The 20504-nt window shown below is 44.3% G+C and overlaps 1 protein-coding gene across 1 annotated transcript; it reads right to left on the reverse strand.

The window, feature by feature from the left end:
- Window positions 1-5618: 5618 nt before the first annotated feature.
- GCM1 (GCM transcription factor 1) lies at window positions 5619-20239 on the reverse strand. Its single transcript, XM_035110606.3, has 5 exons — window positions 20069-20239; window positions 16788-17040; window positions 15163-15275; window positions 12909-13028; window positions 5619-8166 (listed from the first exon to the last, which is right to left on the reverse strand). Exons 1-5 carry the CDS (start codon window positions 20168-20170, stop codon window positions 7432-7434), a joined length of 1323 nt encoding a protein of 440 aa, XP_034966497.1. The 5' UTR covers window positions 20171-20239; the 3' UTR covers window positions 5619-7431.
- Between the last annotated feature and the right edge of the window lie 265 nt (window positions 20240-20504).

Below are 20504 nucleotides of genomic sequence, written 5' to 3' on the forward strand. Positions count from 1 at the left end.
TAGCATGGTAATACAGGGAAGGTAGGATGATAATAAAGATTAATGGAGCTGAACTCTCAACATCTATTTGTCAGAACCTGTGAGCCGTGGAGTTGACATGCATCCATCTGGTATTCTTAGCAATGGCATAAGAGATCATAATGCTGGCTTAATGTCACGAGGGATTAGTCAAGAAATTGACATAGCATTTCTCCCATTGTGAATCCCAAACATGGGATCGCAAGGTGGAAGTGGAACAGCCAGCCTTAGTCGTCTTTGCTCGAGTGCGAGGAACAGCATTTTGCTATGTAGTACATATGGCAGCCAATGCTTGGTAAGTTGGTCAAGAACAGAAAGTTACCGGCTGTAAATACAAATGATTTTATGTCCTCACTAATTTCTGTTTACGATGGGTTGTCCTCAGGGAAAGAGTACATTGTGTAAGGTTGTGTTTCACAATAAAGAACAATCCCCTTATAGCGTGCAATGAATGTGAGTAATAAACATGCTGGTTGGGGGAAAGGTGCGACTGGTTATGACAACACAATCCAGACATATAAATGAAGCCTTTTGATAGATATATTGCAAAGCATTTTTAAGCTATGGGTTCCGCACAATGACGAGCTTTTCCTTTTGCTGTGGGGAGTACAATAATGGGTATGTACATTCAGCCCAGAAGCAGTGGGACCCCTCCCCATAAGAGGGGACAGGTTGACCTACAGGCAGGGGCAGACCTTGGCAATATGCTTGGTAATATGCTGCCCTGTGCAAGGCCAACATTTGACACCCTCCCCGCAGTCATCTCAGCGCTGGCTTACACAGGGCTTTGGGAAGGTGGTATTTGCTCCGGCGGGGTCTTAGAGCCCTCCTACCTCCTTCCCAAAGCCTGGTAAGCACTTGCCTGGCTTTGGCAAGGGGGAAGGAGGCTGCTAGGACCCTGCCAGAACCCTCCTGCCTCCTTCTCGAAGCTGGAGAAGCACTTTGAGAAGGCGCCCTCCTCAGCTGCTCACTTCGCGCGGCCACACCGCTTGCACTGCTCTAAATCTGCCTGTGCTCCAGGGGTACCAGCTATGACCTGCAATTATGGTTAATCTAAAGGCTCCTCCAAACAGCCTGTTTGTCAAACATTCGTCCCGGTTTGCTTACACGATTCTGCAGAGGTTAGATTATGCCCCGTGCTTACAGGATATTCCTTCTCATTTGTCTGCAGGCTGTTCATATGACAATGAGCATTCACCCTGAATTGCTTGCAGGATCAGTAGCATAGCAAGACTGGGGCAGGCGGGGGGGTGGGGCTGCACTGGGTGCCACGGGGTATTCTGGGAGACTGATGGGCGGCACTGGAGCTGCCAGGGCACCACGGGAGTTGATTGGCGGTACTGGCACTTCAGGGCTGCAGAGCCACTGTCCGCCGCTCCCAAAAATTTCAACAGCAACTTTTGTTGATTTCATAAAAGAAGCTCAACAACTTTGGCAGATCTCCTTAAAAAAAGCTCTGCCCCGGACGCTGCTGTGCAGGGTGTTCTTACTTCTATTTTATTGTAGTAGGGCGACAGAGCAAATTTAAATTATTTTTATATGCCCTTGAATCCTTCATGCAAAATAGCGACAGTCTGGAGGCACTAGCAGTAGGTAGAGCTGTGTTGCTCTCCCTTCTTTCTAATGTTGTGTGTTGATGTTGCTCACCGAGAGGGGCAGGGCGAGCTCATTGTGGTGTGGGCGCAGTGGCAGGAGCGCTGGATTGGCTCTGCCGCTGGGCCTACACTGCATCAAACCCCAGCACCCTTTCCCTCCCCCCCGTCTCTCCCAGGAAACAGAGGGACGTGTGGCATTGGGTAGATTGCAGGGCAGCACAGCCGCACCCGCACAGCCCCGCTGGCCACCACTGTCTGGAGGCACCCTAAGAATAGTAATTACCACTAAATAGTGTTCTTTCAGTGTTTCAAGGGCTGCACATTTGTTCTGGCAGCAATCCTGCAACAACCATATAAAGTGGGCCAATGTGACTTATCTCCATGTTACGAAAGGAGTCCTGAGGCTAAGATATTGTGGCTCACCTAAGGCCTCCCGGTGAATTTGTGCAGCAGGAGCAAGCAGCTAGTCTTTGAGGCACGCCCCTCAACCATCAGTTTTGCTCCATCATATTTCAACACCAGTTCCTTGAATGTCGCTTCTTGGACTCTCCCTGAATAGATTGTGATTTAAGCATGGCAGCCAGCAGAAATTGGAAGCTGCTTTTTGGTGACTTGTTTTAAGATGGCGAGAAGGAACTGACTGCCACAGCATTCTCTCCACTCGCAAACCGACATCTGGAGTCCTGCTGCCACCAACAGTTGAGGTGGAACGTAGCCCTCAAGGCTAGCGGAGTTGGATAGCCTTATTCTCCATGAATTTGTGGACTCCTCTTTGAAAACCATCTAAGTTGGTGGCCATCTTGTGGGAGAGAATTTCGCAGTTTAATCGAGGACTGTGTGAAGCAGTCCTTTCTTCTGACAGTGGGAAAGAGAGCTCTGACCAGGGACAGAGCAAACGGGGGTGGGGGGCAGTCCGCCCCGGGTACCGCCCTGGAGGGGGGTGTCACTCAGGGCCATGTCCCCGCCCCTGCACGGCAGCCCTGGGGGGGGGGAAGCTGCAGGTGCGGCAGCCGAGTGATTGGGCACCGTGTGGGTGCCTGCTGGGGGGGGTGGCACTCAGGGCCGCGCCCCGCCCCACTATTGACGCCTGAGCCTGGACGCTCTGTTTAGGCTCCGTTTGGAAGTCACGGTGTGCCGCTATCCCCCTCTACTTGGCATGCATGTGCAGCATCCCGATGCATATGCGTACAACGTGGAGGGGATCGCACCCCCCCCCCGTGACTTCAAAACTGAGCCTAACCGGAGTGCCCAGGCTCCAGGCAGATAGCCCAATGGTGCGGCAGGTGCTATCTACCTGGAGCCTGGACGCTCCGTTTAGGCTCCGTTTTGAATTCACAGGGGGGGGTGATCCCCCTCTACGTAGCGACGCATGCGTTGTTATGTAGCGATGCCGCACCCCCCGGGGGCATGGCAATTTGCCGCCCCGGGTGTCGCGGCACCTCGCTACGCCCCTGGCTCCGACATCAAGATTAGTTGTCACTGATAGTCTTGAGCTCGTCGGCTCAAAAGGTTATATCCCAAATAAATCAGCAGCACTACCCTGGACTCATAGGAGCCAGCTCCTAGGGGCTGAGGGGTCTTCGGCTCCCCCTGTAAAATATTAGAGGGGGCCAGGCACCCCAAATTAATGGGCATTGCCATTCAAATGGTGTGTGTGCACTGCATCATGTGGTCAATTTTGCAGGGCAGGGCTTACCTGCCCCCCCCTCCAATATGTTATTCAAGTTAGCATCCCTGCTTGGACTGACTTGAATTTGTTGCTCTACCTCCTATTCTTCAGTTAACTCACAGACATCCATGTCTTTGAAAAGAGATGAATGAGGTAGATAAACTGAAGTAATAAGACCAGGGAAATACAACCGTACTTCTTAAAATACAGTGAGAGACTCTCAGACCTTTCCTAGCCGTGCACAAGAAAAATGGTAGCAGCTATAACTTGTTCATGCAGCAATATGACATGACAAGCCATACCTGTCTTCTTCAAAGGGGCCGGAACCTGTTATCTTATGTTACTTTGCTCTTTTCCCTCTGGGATTGTCTGTGCGATGGACTATAACAAGGGTAGCCAAGATGGTGCTCTCATAATATTTTGGACTGCCACCTCCCATCATCCCTGACCATTGCCCATGGACTGATGGGAGTTGTAGTCCAACAACATTGAGAATGCATCCCATTGTCTACCCTGGACTGTAAGAAAGGGCAGAAATATCACCATGTTGGACCTATTAAATTTCACTATGCACTGAGTTCTGCAAAGCTTCTTTTTCACACCATTTCCTTTCAGGCTTTTACAGTTTTCAGAAAAGTGTATTGAGTGACCTGATCAGCTTTGTGAGTATCAACTCATATTACTACTGTCTTTTATTAATTTGATCCAACTATGTGGTGGCAAAGAACTCTAAAGGGCAGTTGTCCTTTTTCAAAACTATGCTCCCTGTGTTGCACGCTGATTTTTAGTGTGTGCTTTCTCGTTGTGGAGTTAAGTGGGAGACTGAATAGTTTTCCTTATTCCTGTTACAAACCATCAGTGATAACATTTAGGCTTCTCATATCTCACTCTTATTTATAGCCCAGCTGTTGGAGCTCAAGGTCGCACAGTGTTCTTCTGCTTCTTTATGCCACACAACAGCCCTATGAAGTGGGTTAGACCAAGAGAGAGACTGACTGCCCAAAGGTTATCCAGTTAGCATAGCTGCCAAGTTTTCCCTTTTCTCGCGAGGAAGCCTATTCAGCATAAGGGAAAATCCCTGTAAAAAAGGGATAACTTGGCAGCTATGCCAGTTAGTTTCATGGCTGAGCAAGGATTTGACCCCTGGTCTTCCAGGTCATAGTCTACACCCCACTGATGTTTCCTCTTGTGCTGTGTCTCAGTGTAGATGAAGGTCATCAAAGATGTGTCCTTGGTAGCTGTTGAACTATGTTCAGTATTCATTAATTGAAATATCATTTGTGTCAGGAGTATGGGCAGGAGTCAGGCTCTGGGGCCTGTAGTGCTTTGCAGGACTGGGGCCTGCCTCAGCTTGTGCTGGAGAAGCAAGGAGTGGTCACTCAGGTGAAGACCTCAGCTTGTGCTGGAGAGGCAAGGAGTGGTCACTCAGGTGAGGCCACTTGATACCTCACTGCACCTGGTGGCAGGAGCTGGGAGGGATAAAAGCTCAGCATTTCCCTTCAGCTCTTTGCCACAGCAATGCTATCCTTGCCTCTGGCCTTTTGCTCCTTGAACCCTTGCCTTGCCGATGCCTTGATCCTCGACCCTTGGACCCTTGCCTTGCCGATGCCTTGCTCCTTGTACCCTCATCTTGCCGACGCCTTGATCCTCAACCCTTGGACTTCGCCCTGCTGACGCCTTGCTCCTCGACCCTTGGACCTTTGCCTTGCCGACGCCTTGCTCCTTGACTCCCAGACCTTCACCTCTGCCTTGCTCCTTGACCCTGCGACTGCCTGCTGCTGGACCCTTAGCCCTGCACCTGTTCCTGCTTCTACATCACCATCTTGCCTCTGGTCCTGACGTCCCCAGTCAGGGCTTCAACCGCCCGCCGACCGGACCGTGACAATTTGCTGGGGTGGGGTGGGGTCCTATCCCTTCCCCCAACAAATCCCCAATACATTGGTTTTTGAACAGCTTAGTTCTCAAACGTTTTGGCTCCCGGACGCTGCAAACCCAGAAGTGACTGTTCCGGTTTGTGAACTATTTTTGGAAGCCGAATGTCCAACGGGGCTTCCATGGCTTCCGGATGCCTGCAGGAGCTTCCTGCAGCCAAATAGAAGCCGCACTTCGGTTTTCGAATATTTCAGAAGTTGAATGGACTTCTGGAACGGATTCCATCCAACTTCCAAGGTACAACTGCATTCGTTTTCTTATCAGTAGCATCAATGCATTTAACAAAGAGTATTAGATGTACTGCTGGATAAGTGTTTGATGGTTCTTGCATTTGTCTAAAAACCAATAAAAATTTGTTATAAAAAGGTGTTTTTAATTTGTTTATTCAATTTAATTATTGTGAGTGGTATCCAACATTCATGTTCTGGTAGTGCAAGAGGTTTTAACATTTTTGGACCCACACAGTTGCAAACGTTTTCATGAGTGGTGGTGTTGGCAAGGGACATATTCGTAGATTTCACAGAACAGAGGAAATTTCACAAAATGTGAGGTTATCTGGAGCTGAGGCATAAGTTGGCAGACTAACCTACATTTCCCTGTGTTGACCTATAGCTAGGAAAAGCCACTGTCACACTGTGAGGCACCTGTTGTAGTTGTGAAACCAATTACAGGCTTGCAAATTGCCGTGAAAATTTTGAAATATCCCATAAATCCAACTTAGCCGGCTCCTGCCAATGTCACTAAATGCTACTCTTGCTGCTGACAGCGTGGTTCCCATAGTAACAAGGTACTTTGGGAGGGAGGCAAAGGGGATCTAAGAAGGCAGAGACCGGCAAACAAAAGACAAATTGTAGTTGACTGAGCCCAATTGAGAACAGCCAAATAATAGCACCCTGTGAGGTACTATAAAGTAGTTTACTGCTGCAAGGTCTGAAACACTCTCATCCCAGACTTGTATTAATAAAACTTTATAGCGTGAGCACACCTCAGTTTATTTGAAAATAGGTATGGTTCCAGAAACTGGGGGAGTCTGAATCTCTTCAGGATTTGAAATGTGCAGCATTTCCAAACCCTCAGAAGTGATTCCTCACAGAGCTACAATTCCTGGCATCTTGAATGAACAACAGTTCTCAGAATTATCTGGGGAAAGTAGTGTGCATTAAATGTGCATTTAATGGATGCACTAGTGGTATGGGAAATGCCCTCAATGTAATCTTGTTCTAACAAAGGGGCTAGAGCATAGTCAAGCTGAAACTGGAAGGAAATTTCAGCTAGAAAGGGCAGTTTCTGATGACGGGGAAGGAGAAACCTCTGGTGGCAAAAATAAAAGAATGGATCTCTCATGCAGTGGGATCTGTGGCCTCTTAAAATCAGGGGCTGCAATCCTAAACTCACTGTCCTGGCCGTAAATCTCTTTGGACTGAAGTATGGGACTTACGTCTCAGTAGACACGTCTAGGCATTCACTCCATATATCCAAACTGATTTAAGGTCATCACACGTTTGTTCGCTCAGCGTAGTTGTGCTTTCTGTGCATATTATTGAGAAGCGAGAATATCTATTTTAGTAAAGTGTGTTGCCAGGTCAGCTCTTTTAAGATCACCACTCAGGTCAAAATAAGGACAATTGTACTGGTTTACATGGCTCTGTTTACGAGCTGCAGTCGGCATTTTCAGTAGCTGACCCAATGTGCTGAAACCATGCAAAACATTGCACCCAAGAGAGGAATGTAAGCGGGGGACTTCACTGGTCCTGCCCTCCAGTACATGAACCACTGAAAAGGACCTGAAGAGCCAATGTATACAGAAGAGCAACTCTCTCTGAGTGTGTTACGCATCTTATAACAGGAATGTGCCTATGCACTGCTATGCAACCTTTGGAGAAAAGGTTTCCTCTATATAGGAAAGGGGACCTGTTCTCTGATGTGACAAACCCAAACCGCCTTCTTTTCTATATAGTGAAGGGAACAGCACTACAACATCAGCAACTTTATTTGCCTCAACTATAAGGATGAGTTTGACCAAACTGCGGGAGGCAGTGGAAGACAGGTAGTGCCTGGCGTGCTCTGGTCCACAGGGTCACGAAGAGTCGGACACGACTAAACGACTAAACAGCAACAGCAAAGCATAAGTAACCACCCAAGGTTCAGGATAGCAGACAATCCGTGGCACTGCCGAGAGGTACAGAGAAGGTGAGCAACAATGGAAAGGTGTCGGTGTCATCGCAAGGGGAATAAGTTAAAAAACATCTCATTGTTGCATTGGTCCAGATTGGTGTATTTCCTTTCTTCTTCAAAGTGCCACTCGTTTCCTTTCAGGGGCAAGGAACTCTGGTAATAGTGGTGGTCAGCATCTGCAAGGAGGCAGGGCTCCTCTGGAGAGATCGGGCAGCAGGAGGAAGGAGCATGGCTGCTGTTATAATGCAGGTGCGGCTTTCCTTCACACATGCCCTCTCCTCCAAATGTGCCCACGTTAGATCTGAAGGACTGGTAGCCAACTTTTGCCATCGGGTCCCACTTGGTTGGGGCATGCTGGATGCCTGCATCAACCGCACTTATGGAAGCCAGGGTTTCGCAGTGTAGACCCGCCAGGGCTGCCGGAGAGGCGCTGCAGCATTTCTCTGCCAATGGGTTTCTTCCCAGGCCCATGGTCTTATTCCAGGTTTGTTGCTCTCTGTATTCAGAATATGCAAATACTGAGGGTTCAGCTGGGCCTCTGTAGCTATATTCTCTGCTTCTGATCTGTTTGCACCTGTCCAGGTATTTGCTGCAGTCTACGTCCGGAGTGTGCTCTATTAGATAAGAGGATTTTCTCGAACTGTACCTCTTGGCAAGAGACAAGCAATCGTTCAACACCTGCTCTTGTCCCAAGAAGGTACTTTGTGACATAAGGTCTTCCTGTTTGGAGACTATTAATGGCAAAGTGTCCTGGTTTGGCTTCTCACCTGTCAGGGACTTAAGAGAGAAAAATGCATCATAATATCATGCAGCCAAACAAAAAAGCCCTTTTAATTTCTCAGATTGATACTGTTGAACTAGAAGGCTGCAGCTAAAGGACTTTAGCTGGGTTGTTCAACTCTGAAATCCATCCACCTTGTTTCCTCTTTGCTTCCCCCTTTTTGCCCCCTTGAAGTTGCCAGGTCACAAAATAGCAGACTTCCCTTAGCCCAGGGGTCCCCAAACTTACCCGGCTTTGGGCCGCTTTCTCCGGTGCCGATTGCATGGCAGGCCAGAGGGCGGGGAAACACGCTCCCATACATATGTGCAATCGCTTTTTCTGGCGCGCTGCAGTGCCAGAAATTGCTTCTGCGCATGTGCATGCACGGCACCAGAAATAGCTTATGCGTGTGGGAGCGCGTTCCCCCGCCCTCCGGTCTGTGCGTGCGCACAAGCTATTTCTGGTGCTGCGCCGACCTGGAGATGGGCAACCGCACCATGGTGCACCGATAAGAGCGGGCAGCGGGGGACGCACAATTGGCTCGCATGGGCTGCATCCGGCCCCCGGGCCTTAGTTTGGGGACCCCTGTCTTAGCCTGACATGCCTATGCAGGGCCATCCCAGGATGTTCTACCACTTGAGGCAAAATAGAAAATGGCGCCCCCCGCGCTACTTCCTTCTCTACCCGGAATCATCCACCTCCACTGGAGGCGACCGGAGGCAGCCCAGGGAAGCCCTGGTGAACTGAAGGTGGTGGGGGGAGAAAAAAGGAGTCCAGAGAGGAGCAAATGGAACTGGGGAGGTAGTGGCAGAGGAGGCAGGTGAGAAATGCAGGAGTTAGCAAGCTGTGTGCTCCTCAGAGGCCTGGATCTGTGACCCCTCACAGCTGACCTTAACCTGCCACTGCCTCACTGAGCCTCAGGGGTGGGCCAGTCCTGTCCCTATGTCCTTATGGTTTTCTCTCTTGCAAACCTTATGGTTCTCAATCTTGCAAACAGTGCACAACTCCTCCTATCTCTTAGGCCAAGGATGGGGAACCTGAGCAAAGTAGGCAGTAGCTCTCCAGATGCTGTTACACAAGAGTGCCATCAACCCCAGTCAATAGGGCTAACAGTCAGGGATAATGTAATTCAACAACATTTGGAGGGCCACTCGTTCCTCCTCACCCCTGTCTTCATCTATGGGAGTTTTGCTCCACTTCTACTTGGCCCCTCTCTTATTTCATTTCATGTCTCTGCTGACTATTTTTTTCCTCAGGCCACTGCCTACTTTGCTCAACTGTCACTTAGTAGCTGGGACAGTTGACCAGTTCTTCTAGCACTCTGTTTTCTCTCCAACCAAACCACGCAGCCCCTTCTCACTTTTAACACAGTCATGTTTATCCAGCATCACCTCTCTGTTTTATTAGTTCTTCCTTGCCTTCAAACCCTTTCCTTAAGCTTCATTCATTCTTTCCTTCAAACTGCCACCCCCCCCCCAATTCCTTTCATTCATTTTCCTTTTCTCTGAGCTCTTTCTTCCCTACAGTGGTCCTTGTTCATCCTCTGTGTGAGACGTTTTGACCTAAATGTATGAAAAGAGACAAATGTCTCACTGCGGCTAGAAACCCGTGTCTGGATTAGGGATAGCCAAGCCTATCAATTTCAGTTCTCATTTTTCTCATTTTTCACATATTTTGCATCTTCAGTTCTCCACATTTCAGGGCAGTCTATATGGTTTCAACAAACACCAGTCATTTGCTAAATACCTCTCTTGGGCACAGAACAATGAATTTGCTTTGATCACCACAGCTGTAGGGTTATAACTGGGGAGAATTTAACCCCCCCACCCAAAAACACACACACATTGGGCCACTGTTAAGATACATGTGGCTATTTTGTATTTTTATTATCATTATTATTCAGTATCAGTGTATTTTGATAATTAGTAGTAAACTACTGCTTGCAGAAGACATAGCGAAACACACTTCTGCTGTATGGGGACTTTGTGAAGACATTTTGCTAGTGGCAAATTCTTTAGAGACCATCCCTTTCTGAGTTAAAAAGTAATGTGACACTCCAAGAAAAATGTTGAAAATCCATCTAATTTTAGCCTGTTCTTTTTTTAGGTCATGAAACATACTAGGGTAGTCGCCTTCCTTGTGCATAATTTTGGGGTGATTTCCCCCACTCCCTTTCCTAAGTTGCTCCACATCGGAAGTCAGTATTCTCTCACTGTGACAGCATTTACCGGTAGATGTCAGAGCGATCGCTCAACTTGCTGCAGGTGCATTAAAGTGCAGTAAAATCCCATTGAAATCAACATAAATATAGATCAACGGGACTGAAGTTAGGTAAAATAACTTAAAACCTGCAGGCAACATATCTACATTGATACGGATATCTTTTTGTCAAGGCATTTGCTATACAGAAACATTTTCCTTCCTTCTCCTCCTGACTGTCTGTCACAGGTCTAAGGAAAGACTTTGGTAGGTTGGAAATGACACGCTGTTTTCACAAAACCGAATTCTCAAACCCAGCCTATAGCTACGCCTAAGCCCGTGTCACTGAAAAGCCAAGTAGGCTTAGTTAGATGTAGGTCAGCCTTCGGCAAGCTGGTGTCCTCCGTATGTTGTTGGAGTCTAGATCCCCCAATAGCATCATCAATGGTCAAGGATAATGGAAGTGGTAGGGTCGTGCCATATCTTTAAAGCACTCTTACACCACCGAAACAGTCGTGGCTGCAGTTTAAGGGTGCTGCCTCCTAGACATACAATTCCCAGCACCTATAACAAACTACAGCTCCCAAGATTCTCCATTCCTGTTAAACGTTGTCCAAGAGTGTTGTGGAGGTGACCACCAAAATTTGGAGGGCCACAGCTTTCCCCACCCCTACTGTATTGCTTCTCTGTTTACCCAATCACTTCTCTTCCTCCGTTGTTTCTCCAGTGTCTGAATTTAGAGTCAAATTTTTTTTAAAAAAAAAATTCCTTCCAGTAGCACCTTAGAGACCAACTAAGTTTGTCATGTGTTTATATGTCCTTTATATTGTGCTGTCCGTAAGAATTTATTGCTCCCACTAATTCAAAAAACACCCCGGGCATCTGGAAGATTCTCACCTTGCTTTTTTATTGCAAGACACAAATCCGTTTGCAACTCTACTAATGGCAAATTTTTTGACTTCTGTTATATACAACTTGAAATTCTTTTATTATATCCTTATCTAATTCTGTATACCCTTTAAGCTATTTTACCTTTTAATTGTAAATCAAATCGTGCATGTTTCTGTTCTTGTTTTAGTATGTCTTTGAGCTTAAAGCTGAAATAAAGTGATTTGGATTTGGATTTGTCATTGGTATGAGCTTTCGTGTGCATACACACTTTTTCAGATAAACAGACAAACTTAGTTGGTCTCTAAGGTGCTACTGGAAGGAATTTTTTAATTTTGTATTTCTCTGGATTTCTTTTCTTTTTTCTTTTTTTCTTCTTTTTTCTTTTAGAGTGTAAGCCCCTTGGGGCAGGGAACTGTCCTCCTCTACTCTGTCAATGATTCACAGTTCTTGCACTGTCTATACTAGTATAGGACCCCCAAAAGTGAAGTAATAATAAAACTAGAAGACAAAAAGACACAGATACAAATTGAAATTGCAGATATATGCAGGATACTGGCTTTTATTATACAGGAAAAAAGCTAGTATCCCAACATATATCTGTATCTACAACAACTCTCCAGTGTGACCAAAGAACAGAACCCAGGAAAGGCCTATGGAGAGTCACTAGGGCAGTGATGGGTAACCTTTTGAGCTTGGTGTGTCAAAATTCACCAAAAAACCGAGCATAACTCGGGTGGTGTGTCACTTCGAGAAAAAAACCCATAATTTCACGATATTTATAGTTTAAATCACAAAAATGTATAATTGTAATATGTAACTGTATTCAATAAACCAAAAACTAATTATTTAACCTAACCAAACCAAAAACCCCTTATTTATCACAAAGTGCCCAGAGATGTTGAGCTTTTGGGGGAGAGCTGCTGACCAAAGTTTTGGAGTTTTTTTGGGGTGTGTGTGCAAAAGTTGCTTTGCTTTTTGGGGGGTGATGCCCCAAAGCTGCTGCGCTTTTTTTGGGGGGGGGGAAGAGAACAGAAATAAATGATGAATAATACCTTTGCTGGAACTAACACGCAGCACCGACATAGTCTGCCAAAGCGCAAAAACCCCCAGCACAGAACGGGTTAAAAAATTAATGCTGTTACACCCAATCATAGTCTGCCAAAGCGCCAGAAAATAAAACAGCACAGAAAGGGTTTAAAAAACCAATCTCTGGCTACCAGCAACAACAACAACAAAAAAGGATCTGGGTTTTAGTCTCTAGCGGAGACAAGCTGTAGGAGGAGCGGGAGAACAAATGGGTGGGGGGGAACAACAACAGCGCAAATGGGCCGATGGGGCACGTGCCAGTAGTGAGGGTACTGCGTGTCACGTCTGACACGCGTGTCATAGGTTCGCCATCACTGCACTAGGGATAGAGAGCCCTCACTCTACCCCAAATTGCTATTTTCCATATGAATGAATGGTTACTATTCATTCAGATGAGGGAATAGTACACCACTGGGGTTGGGAGAACACTGCTTCAGTGAGGGAGAAACCTGCCTAGCCCTCATTGACAGAGATTCCTCAGGTGAGGTTCAGGCGTTCTTACAGTCTGCATTACCCTCTTTCAAGCCACCTGCCATAATGGCAGACATTTTGCTGCTAGTTTTTTAAAAAACCAAGCATTTACCTCAGCATCTCTGCTCCGTTTAAGTCTCGGAGAACTTGGGGCGTGTGCTTTTTGTATTGATCGTCTTGCTTCGGCTTCTGATTTCGTTTCCGGCTTTGGATGATCGTGAGCCCCCTTGGACTTTATAACAGCAAATGAAGAAGGCATAGGGGCATAAAACCACAAGGTAGTTTTCAACACAATGCTCGCTAGACAAGGGGTGTAAAATCCAAAATGGCTTGCTTGTCTCATTGGAATGCATAGCATAGTCTTTCTTCAGGCAACGCATTCCATTTTAGATTAAAATTTCAAGTTAAATGGAAGTGGATGGCCGAATTTGCTGAAATGGCAAAACCATCTCAAAAGATCCATGCATAGACTATGTTATTCTGCAGGGAAAATCTGGCTTCATAGACTAGTCAAAATTGGTGATTTTATCCTGATACTGGTCATTGACTGCAATAAAAACAACTTTATACTTTATAATTAGGGACCCAGGTGGCGCTGTGGTTAAACCACTGAGCCTAGGGCTTGCTGATCAGAAGGTCGGCGGTTCGAATCCCTGTGACGGGGTGAGCTCCCGTTGCTTGGTCCCAGCTCCTGCCCAACCTAGCAGTTCGAAAGCACATCAAAATGCAAGTAGATAAATAGGAACCGCTACAGCGGGAAGGTAAACGGCGTTTCCATGTGCTGCTCTGGTTTGCCAGAAGCGGCTTTGTCATGCTGGCCACATGACCTGGAAGCTATACACCGGCTCCCTCGGCCAATAATGCGAGATGAGCGCGCAACCCCAGAGTCGGTCATGACTGGACCTAATGGTCAGGGGTCCCTTTACCTTTACTTTATAATTAGTCAAAATTAAGAGCATGGTCACCTATAAAGGCACAGGAATGATAACCTGAGTTTTCTATTTCTATTTTTTACTCCTATTTTCCCCAAAAGGTTATGTGACTAAATTCTGACATAACTTTTTTTTTTGAAATTCTATCTTGCAGGAAAATGCTATCATGATTCCCATGATGAGTCCTATGTGGATGTTTAGTTGCCTTCTAAATATCAATAGTTCATTTTTGCCTGTTTGTGGCTGCAGTGCTCTGCATGCCATGGTGTTGACCTTTAAAGCTCTAAACAACCTCAGCCCTGTGTACCTAAAGGAGCGTCTCCACCTCCATTGTTCAGCTTGGACAGTGAGGTCCAGCTCCAAGGGCTTTCTGACAGATCCTTCATTGTGAGAAGTGAAGTTGCAGGGAACCGGGCAGAGGGCCTTCTCGGTACCGTAGTCATGCCCGTGCTATGGAACACCCTCCCGTCAGATGTCAAGGACATAAACAATTATATGACCTTCCGTAGATATCTGAAGGCAGCCCTGTACAGTCGTACCTTGGCTTTCGGACAGCTTAATTCTTGAACATTTTGGCTTCCGAATGCCACAAACCCAGAAGTGACTGTTCCGGTTTACGAACTGTGTTTGGAAGCCAAACATCCGACCAGGTTCCTGCAGTTTCCGATTGGCTGCAGGAGTTTCCTGCAGCCAATCAGAACCCACGCTTTGATTTCCGAATGTTTTGGAAGTCGAACGGACTTCTGGAACGGATTAAGTTCGACTTCCAAGGTACGACTATATTGGAAAGCTTTTAATGTTTGATGTTTTCTTATATGCTGTTGGAAGCCGCCCAGAGTGGCTGGGGCAACCCAGTCAGGTGGGTGGGATACAAAATAATAATATGTAATACTAATAATCCTAATAACGGTTGTTATTTTATTTATTTAAGAGTAAACACCATTGAACCCAGTGGGACTTACTTCTGAGTAAATGTGTAAGGAATGGAATTGTGACATGTGCTATGGACTTGACCATCTGGTTCAAAAAACTGAGGCAGATGTTTTCCTGGATTCAGCTGAGAATGTTCTACGTGCCTACTATTTTCATGTTTCTCTTTCTTAGTTCTTTTGCAGTTGGTATGGTTTAAAATGGTTGTTTTTATGCAGTGCTATTTTTCTAGAGATGCCGTAACTCATCATGAACACCTCTTAGTGTTCTCTTAGAATGGCAATGGCACCCACCTAAGAGGTGGAAAGAAGGCTTGTTTTTATGTATAAGCATGGTCAACTGGATAACCTTTGTGGATCCCCTTACCTGAGGTGTCATACCTCACTAACAATTTAAATACTCTCTTTAGCTCAGTGTGAAACATTTCCTGGTTTGCTCATCTTCCAAGCACAGTTCAGCTTTAACAGCAGGCCTGCCTTGAATAGATCAGATACTGTTACCAACCTGAAAAAATATGAATGGTCCTTCATGTCTCCAGAAGTTTGTTACAGGGTATCCACCATGACCTCGACAGGGAATAAGCTTCAAGGGCCCATAGCAGTTGGGACATGATTTTCCTGAAACAAGTGTGCCATTAAATATTTTATTTTAAATGAACTTAGTTTTAAGATTATGTCATGTTAGATGTTCATTGTGTAGGGTACAATATACTCTTTTCATGTTGGGTTATTGACAGCAGATGTCTCTGCTTTGTAGCAAAAGTGACTTCCAATAAAAGCAATGGGACTTGTGTCCAGGTAAACTATCTTTGGAAAGTGAAATGTGCTGTGGGCACAAATGAATGATGAAACATAAAACCCAAACCTGTCTAAGGCTGTGAACCTATGTCCCCTTACCTGGAAGTACAGTGGTACCTCTACTTACAAATAACTCTACTTTTGAATTTTTCTACTTACAAATGGAGCTCCGTCCGCCATCTTGGATGCGGTTTAGATAGGATTTTTTCTACTTACGAATTTTTAGATAGGGTTGCTACGACTTACGATTTTTTTTCTCCCAATGCATTCCTATGGGATTCGACTTACAAATTTTTTCGACTTACAAATGTGTGTTCGGAACACATTAAATTCGTAAGTAGAGGTACCACTGTAAGTCCCATTGAACTCAATGGAACATATTTCTGTGTAGAAATTAGATTGCGATGTAGGATTCTCAGCTTCAAATTGTAATATAATATCTTGATCAACCTTACTTACCTCTACTTGAAATAAAGTCCCATTTGATTTTATTGAGATTTTCTGAGTGTGCTTATTACCTTAGACTGTAACCTCTTATGTTTGTTATTACACCATCAAAAATATATACATGTTCACTTAGCCTGAATAATTTTGGTATTCCTCAGTAAAGGACCAATATATGATCCCTCTCATTAGATGTAGATACAATATTATCCTTAGTGGAAGTAATTCACTTTCCACCCCAAATAAATTGCATTCTTTGGGGAAAGTTTCCATTTCAAAGATTGCATGAATATTCTCTCCCCAAAACTTCATCCAATAATTAAGACTTCCAGAAATTAATATATCTTCTATGAGTGTCACAATCTTTCTTCCATGATTGTCCTAATCTTTGTCCTAATCCTTACCTTCCAGGTACAAATTCTATTCTGTACACACCTGCAGATCTGTTTTACTGAATTACACGGGGCTCACGTAAGAATACTCAGGATCAGCTTGTAAACTAGGCTCACTTACGTTAAAGTAAACTCAGTGTACTTTTTTAATTTTTAAAAAGCACATATATTATATATGGGGGAAAGTGTACTTTAAAAAATGCATCCATTTGTGAAAGAAAACCACTTGCAAGATGTGTTTATTAGGGGAAATGTGCACTGGAAAAAAGAGAAACAGAGAAACATAATTGGCCATATCTGTCCATCCCTACAATTATATGTATGTCACGATGTGATACTTCCAACATGTGGCTGGAGATGTACTAGTCTAATGCAAGTCATGTTCTGAACCAGGATTACCCAGTAGATGTTTTTTGTGGCAGCACAATTCCAAACGGAAACCCAAATTTAACTGCAAGAAGTCTAATGTAAGCCCTTTTCAAAGAGGCATACTTACTCTGCTGTTTTTGCCTGGCCTTGTCACATATAGCCGGCCTCAGATACATCTTTCCGCCATCCGAAGTTGAGCAATCATTGCTGCAGACCACGACTCCGAGGCAGGACTTTTTTAAGATGCGCGAGTTGTGATTGTTGGTGTTCCTCATTGCCCAGCTACTTAGGTGCCTCTGAGCATTTTTGTCATCAGAGCTATAGATGCATTTCACATAGGAATCTGGCCATTCCTGAAACCAATCTGTTTGTTTCACGTCCTGTAAGGAACCCAAAGAATGTGATGTTTCAAACCTAGGAAACAAGTCCCCACCACACCACCTCAATTCAAAGACAATTGAATCAAGTCTGCAATACAGAGCTGCCTTATTTGTTTGCATTTATTAAGTCTACTTTACGTTTATTGCAGAAACAATTATCTGCTACCCTCCACCCTAGCAAATATATTAACCTGGCTGAATATTCTTCTATATTTCATGGTAGATTCCACATGACAGCGCATGACCCTTATTTATTTACAGTGGTACCTTGGTACACAAACGCCTTGGTTACCAAAAACCTGGAAGTAAGATTTCCAGTTTTGAGTGTTTTTCGGAAGCTGAACATCCAATGTGGTTGATTGTTACTGGGGTGCCTGCACCAATCAGAAGCCGTTTCAAACATTTCGGAAGTCAAACGGGCTTCCGGAACAGATTAAGTTCGACAGTGGAATTTGCTGCCAAGGAGTGTGGTGGAGTCTCCTTCTTTGGAGGTGTTTAAGCAGAGGCTTGACAGCCATCTGTCAGGAATGCTTTGATGGTGTTTCCTGCTTGGCAGGGGGTTGGACTGGATGGCCCTTGTGGTCTCTTCCAACTCTATGATTCTATGATTCTAAGTTTGGCACTTTTGTTTTTGCTATTTATTTTCCTTTTTTGTTTTTGAGGCTTTTTTGGTTAATTTGTTTTGTGACTGTGTGGAACCCAGTTCAGCTACTGATTGATTGACTGATTGTGTGACTGCGGAAATGTATAAAAGCCCCCCATCCAAACAATGACAATCATCGGTGCAGGTATGAAAAATATTTATTTTTAATTTTTATCATCTACAATACTGTCTTCTTTATTTTATAGTACAGTTCGATTATTGCTTTCGTATTATGGATTAATGGTCTCATTAGATAGTAAAATTCATGCTAAATTTCTGTTTTAGGGGTTGTTTTTAAAAGTCTGGAACGGATTAATCTGTTTTGCATTACTTTCTATGGGAAAGTGCGCCTTGGTTTTGGAAAGCTTTGGTTTTGGAATGGACTTCTGGAATGGATTAAGTTTGAGAACCAAGGTACCACTGTAATGAATTTGGAAATATTTCTATACTGCTCAATGAAACCGCTCTTGAAGAGATGTGCATAATAATACTGTAGACGAAACACTGAAACCCACAAAACTATAAAGAAAACAATTACACATAAAATAATTATCATGCAAAGACAGACACAGTAAGTTAAACTTTCCAAACGAAGGTAGGTCACTAAATTATATGTCTGGGTAGACTTTGCTGAAATTAGAAAAAAGTCTCAGAAGATGTCTAAAATAACATATGGGGGTCTCTGCCTAATGTCAATAAAACTTTATAAACGTTCAGGGCTGATGAATGGCTGAAGGTACATATTTTAATTAGAACAGAATGGAGGAGGATAACTGAGGCAGATAAGGGCTGCGTATACACTCTACCTTTAAAGCATAATTCTTTCTATCAAAGAATTCTGGGCACTCTTGAGGGTTGCTGGGAACTGTAACTCTGTGAGGGGTAAACTACAGTGCGCGGAATTCTTTGAGGGAAAGAATGTGCTTCAATAGCAATGCTTGCTGTTTGGATGTGCACATTTGCATAACACTCTCAACAATTTGTGCCAATGAACCAAAAGCCTAATTCTAGAACATCAAAGATGTCTCCTGGGACAAAACTGATGATTTTCCTTCAATAGGAATGTGCTACAGCTGATCATATATTCTAAAGGAGAGCAGATATGGAGAGCAACAATGCTTGTTGGTGGTTTGTGGATATTTGCATATTGTGCATGATTTGTGCTGAAGGTTACATGTATAACATCAGTTATGAGCAGTTATGGGTGGTAGGTTTTCATGCGCTTCATGCGCCACAATGTCCAGAAGTCCCTGGTGGGATGCGGTCAAAGAAGGTAACACGATATATGTGCTGAATGACCAACCTTTGGTGAGAATCTCATTCAAGCTACCGCCAGACCCATTTTGACCAAATGAATTCAACTCAGTGAAAGGCAGTTGTACCCACCCTATAGCAGAACAACCTGCCCACCAGAATCCATTAGGACTTGTTGCTCTTTCCTTTTAGGTAACAGGCAAAAATTTGAATCTTCAAAAACTTTTCATGAATCTTTCCTTTTCTAGCCTTTTATAAAGCACAGTTTGCCTTTTGACTGGTTCCAGAAATCGTCATTGTTGATGTTCTGTTATAGTAACATGGGTTTATTATTATTATTATTATTATTATTATTATTATTATTATTATTATTATTATTACTGTTGCAATAAGTAAAAGTGGGTGGCATACTGGGTGGCATGCAACTACATTTTACTCACTCAGAGTAGACCCATGAAAACTAATGCACACAATTAAGCTAGGCTTATCCATTTCAATGGGTCTGCTCTGAGTAAAACTTAGTTGATGACCACCCATGACTTTTAAACATTGAATTGCTGTTGTTTCGCTTTGTTTGTCACCTTGATTTTCTTTTTAAAGGTGGATATAATCTTTTAAAAATCTTTTCTTGGGTTTTATGATAATTCTTTTTTTGTTTCATCATCCCGTTGTCTGTGGATTTTAAAAAAATGTACACCACTTGGAGTTACAAATAATTTAGCAGTATACAAATAACTTAAAGAAATAAATAATATAGTAAAGAAATGAAAACAGTAAGTAATATTGTTATCAACTAGTCCAGCCCCCTGAATATGCAGCTGTCCCACACAGGGATTGAACTTGCAACCTTGGCATTATCAACACCATGCTATAACCAACTGAGCTATCCAGGCTGAGCTAATACTGCTGAACTTCTGACTTAAGTTTCAAGAGTTTTCAACTGCAAGGGAATTATAAAGTACAATAGCAGCAAAGAGGTATCATCTGTTGTGCATACACTGATGGAATTATGCAAATGAATGATCAAGTAAGCAAATCAATAATATATAATAATATATTATAATGACACAATATGATGGTTTTTAGAATAGCTGCAATTTCTACAAAACTCTTGGAATTCTGTATACCTACCTTGGGGAGCTTGATGTCATTGATGTCCCAGCTGACCATTTCACCACTTTGAGAACCCAAGGCTTCCTGTTCCATGCTGACATCCTCTGCAGCTCTCAGCATTTCAAAATCCCTTCCCTAGACTTGGCAACAGCAGTCTCTACTGCCAGCCTTTGAAGCTGTCTGTCTGGCAGCCACTCGGCTCGCAAGTGTTTAGAACCAGGAAGCTGTTTCCTGAAGCCAAATGATAGGCTGCTCAAGCACCATTAAAGATAAAAATCTGTATTCTTTTGCTAGAAAAACTCGTTCCATCCAAAGTTTTGCAAGCGGCAACGATAATGGAAAGTATAGCTTCAAGACAACAAGAGCGTGGCCTTCTGGAGATGTCTGTAGCAGAACTAAAGCAAAGCCCCCCCCCAAATGCAACTCCTTGTCCTCGTTCTGAAATTTATGGAGC

This window comes from Zootoca vivipara, chromosome 3, assembly GCF_965207765.1.
Source record: "Zootoca vivipara chromosome 3, rZooViv2.hap1.1, whole genome shotgun sequence".
NCBI classification, from domain to species: Eukaryota; Metazoa; Chordata; class Lepidosauria; order Squamata; family Lacertidae; genus Zootoca; species Zootoca vivipara.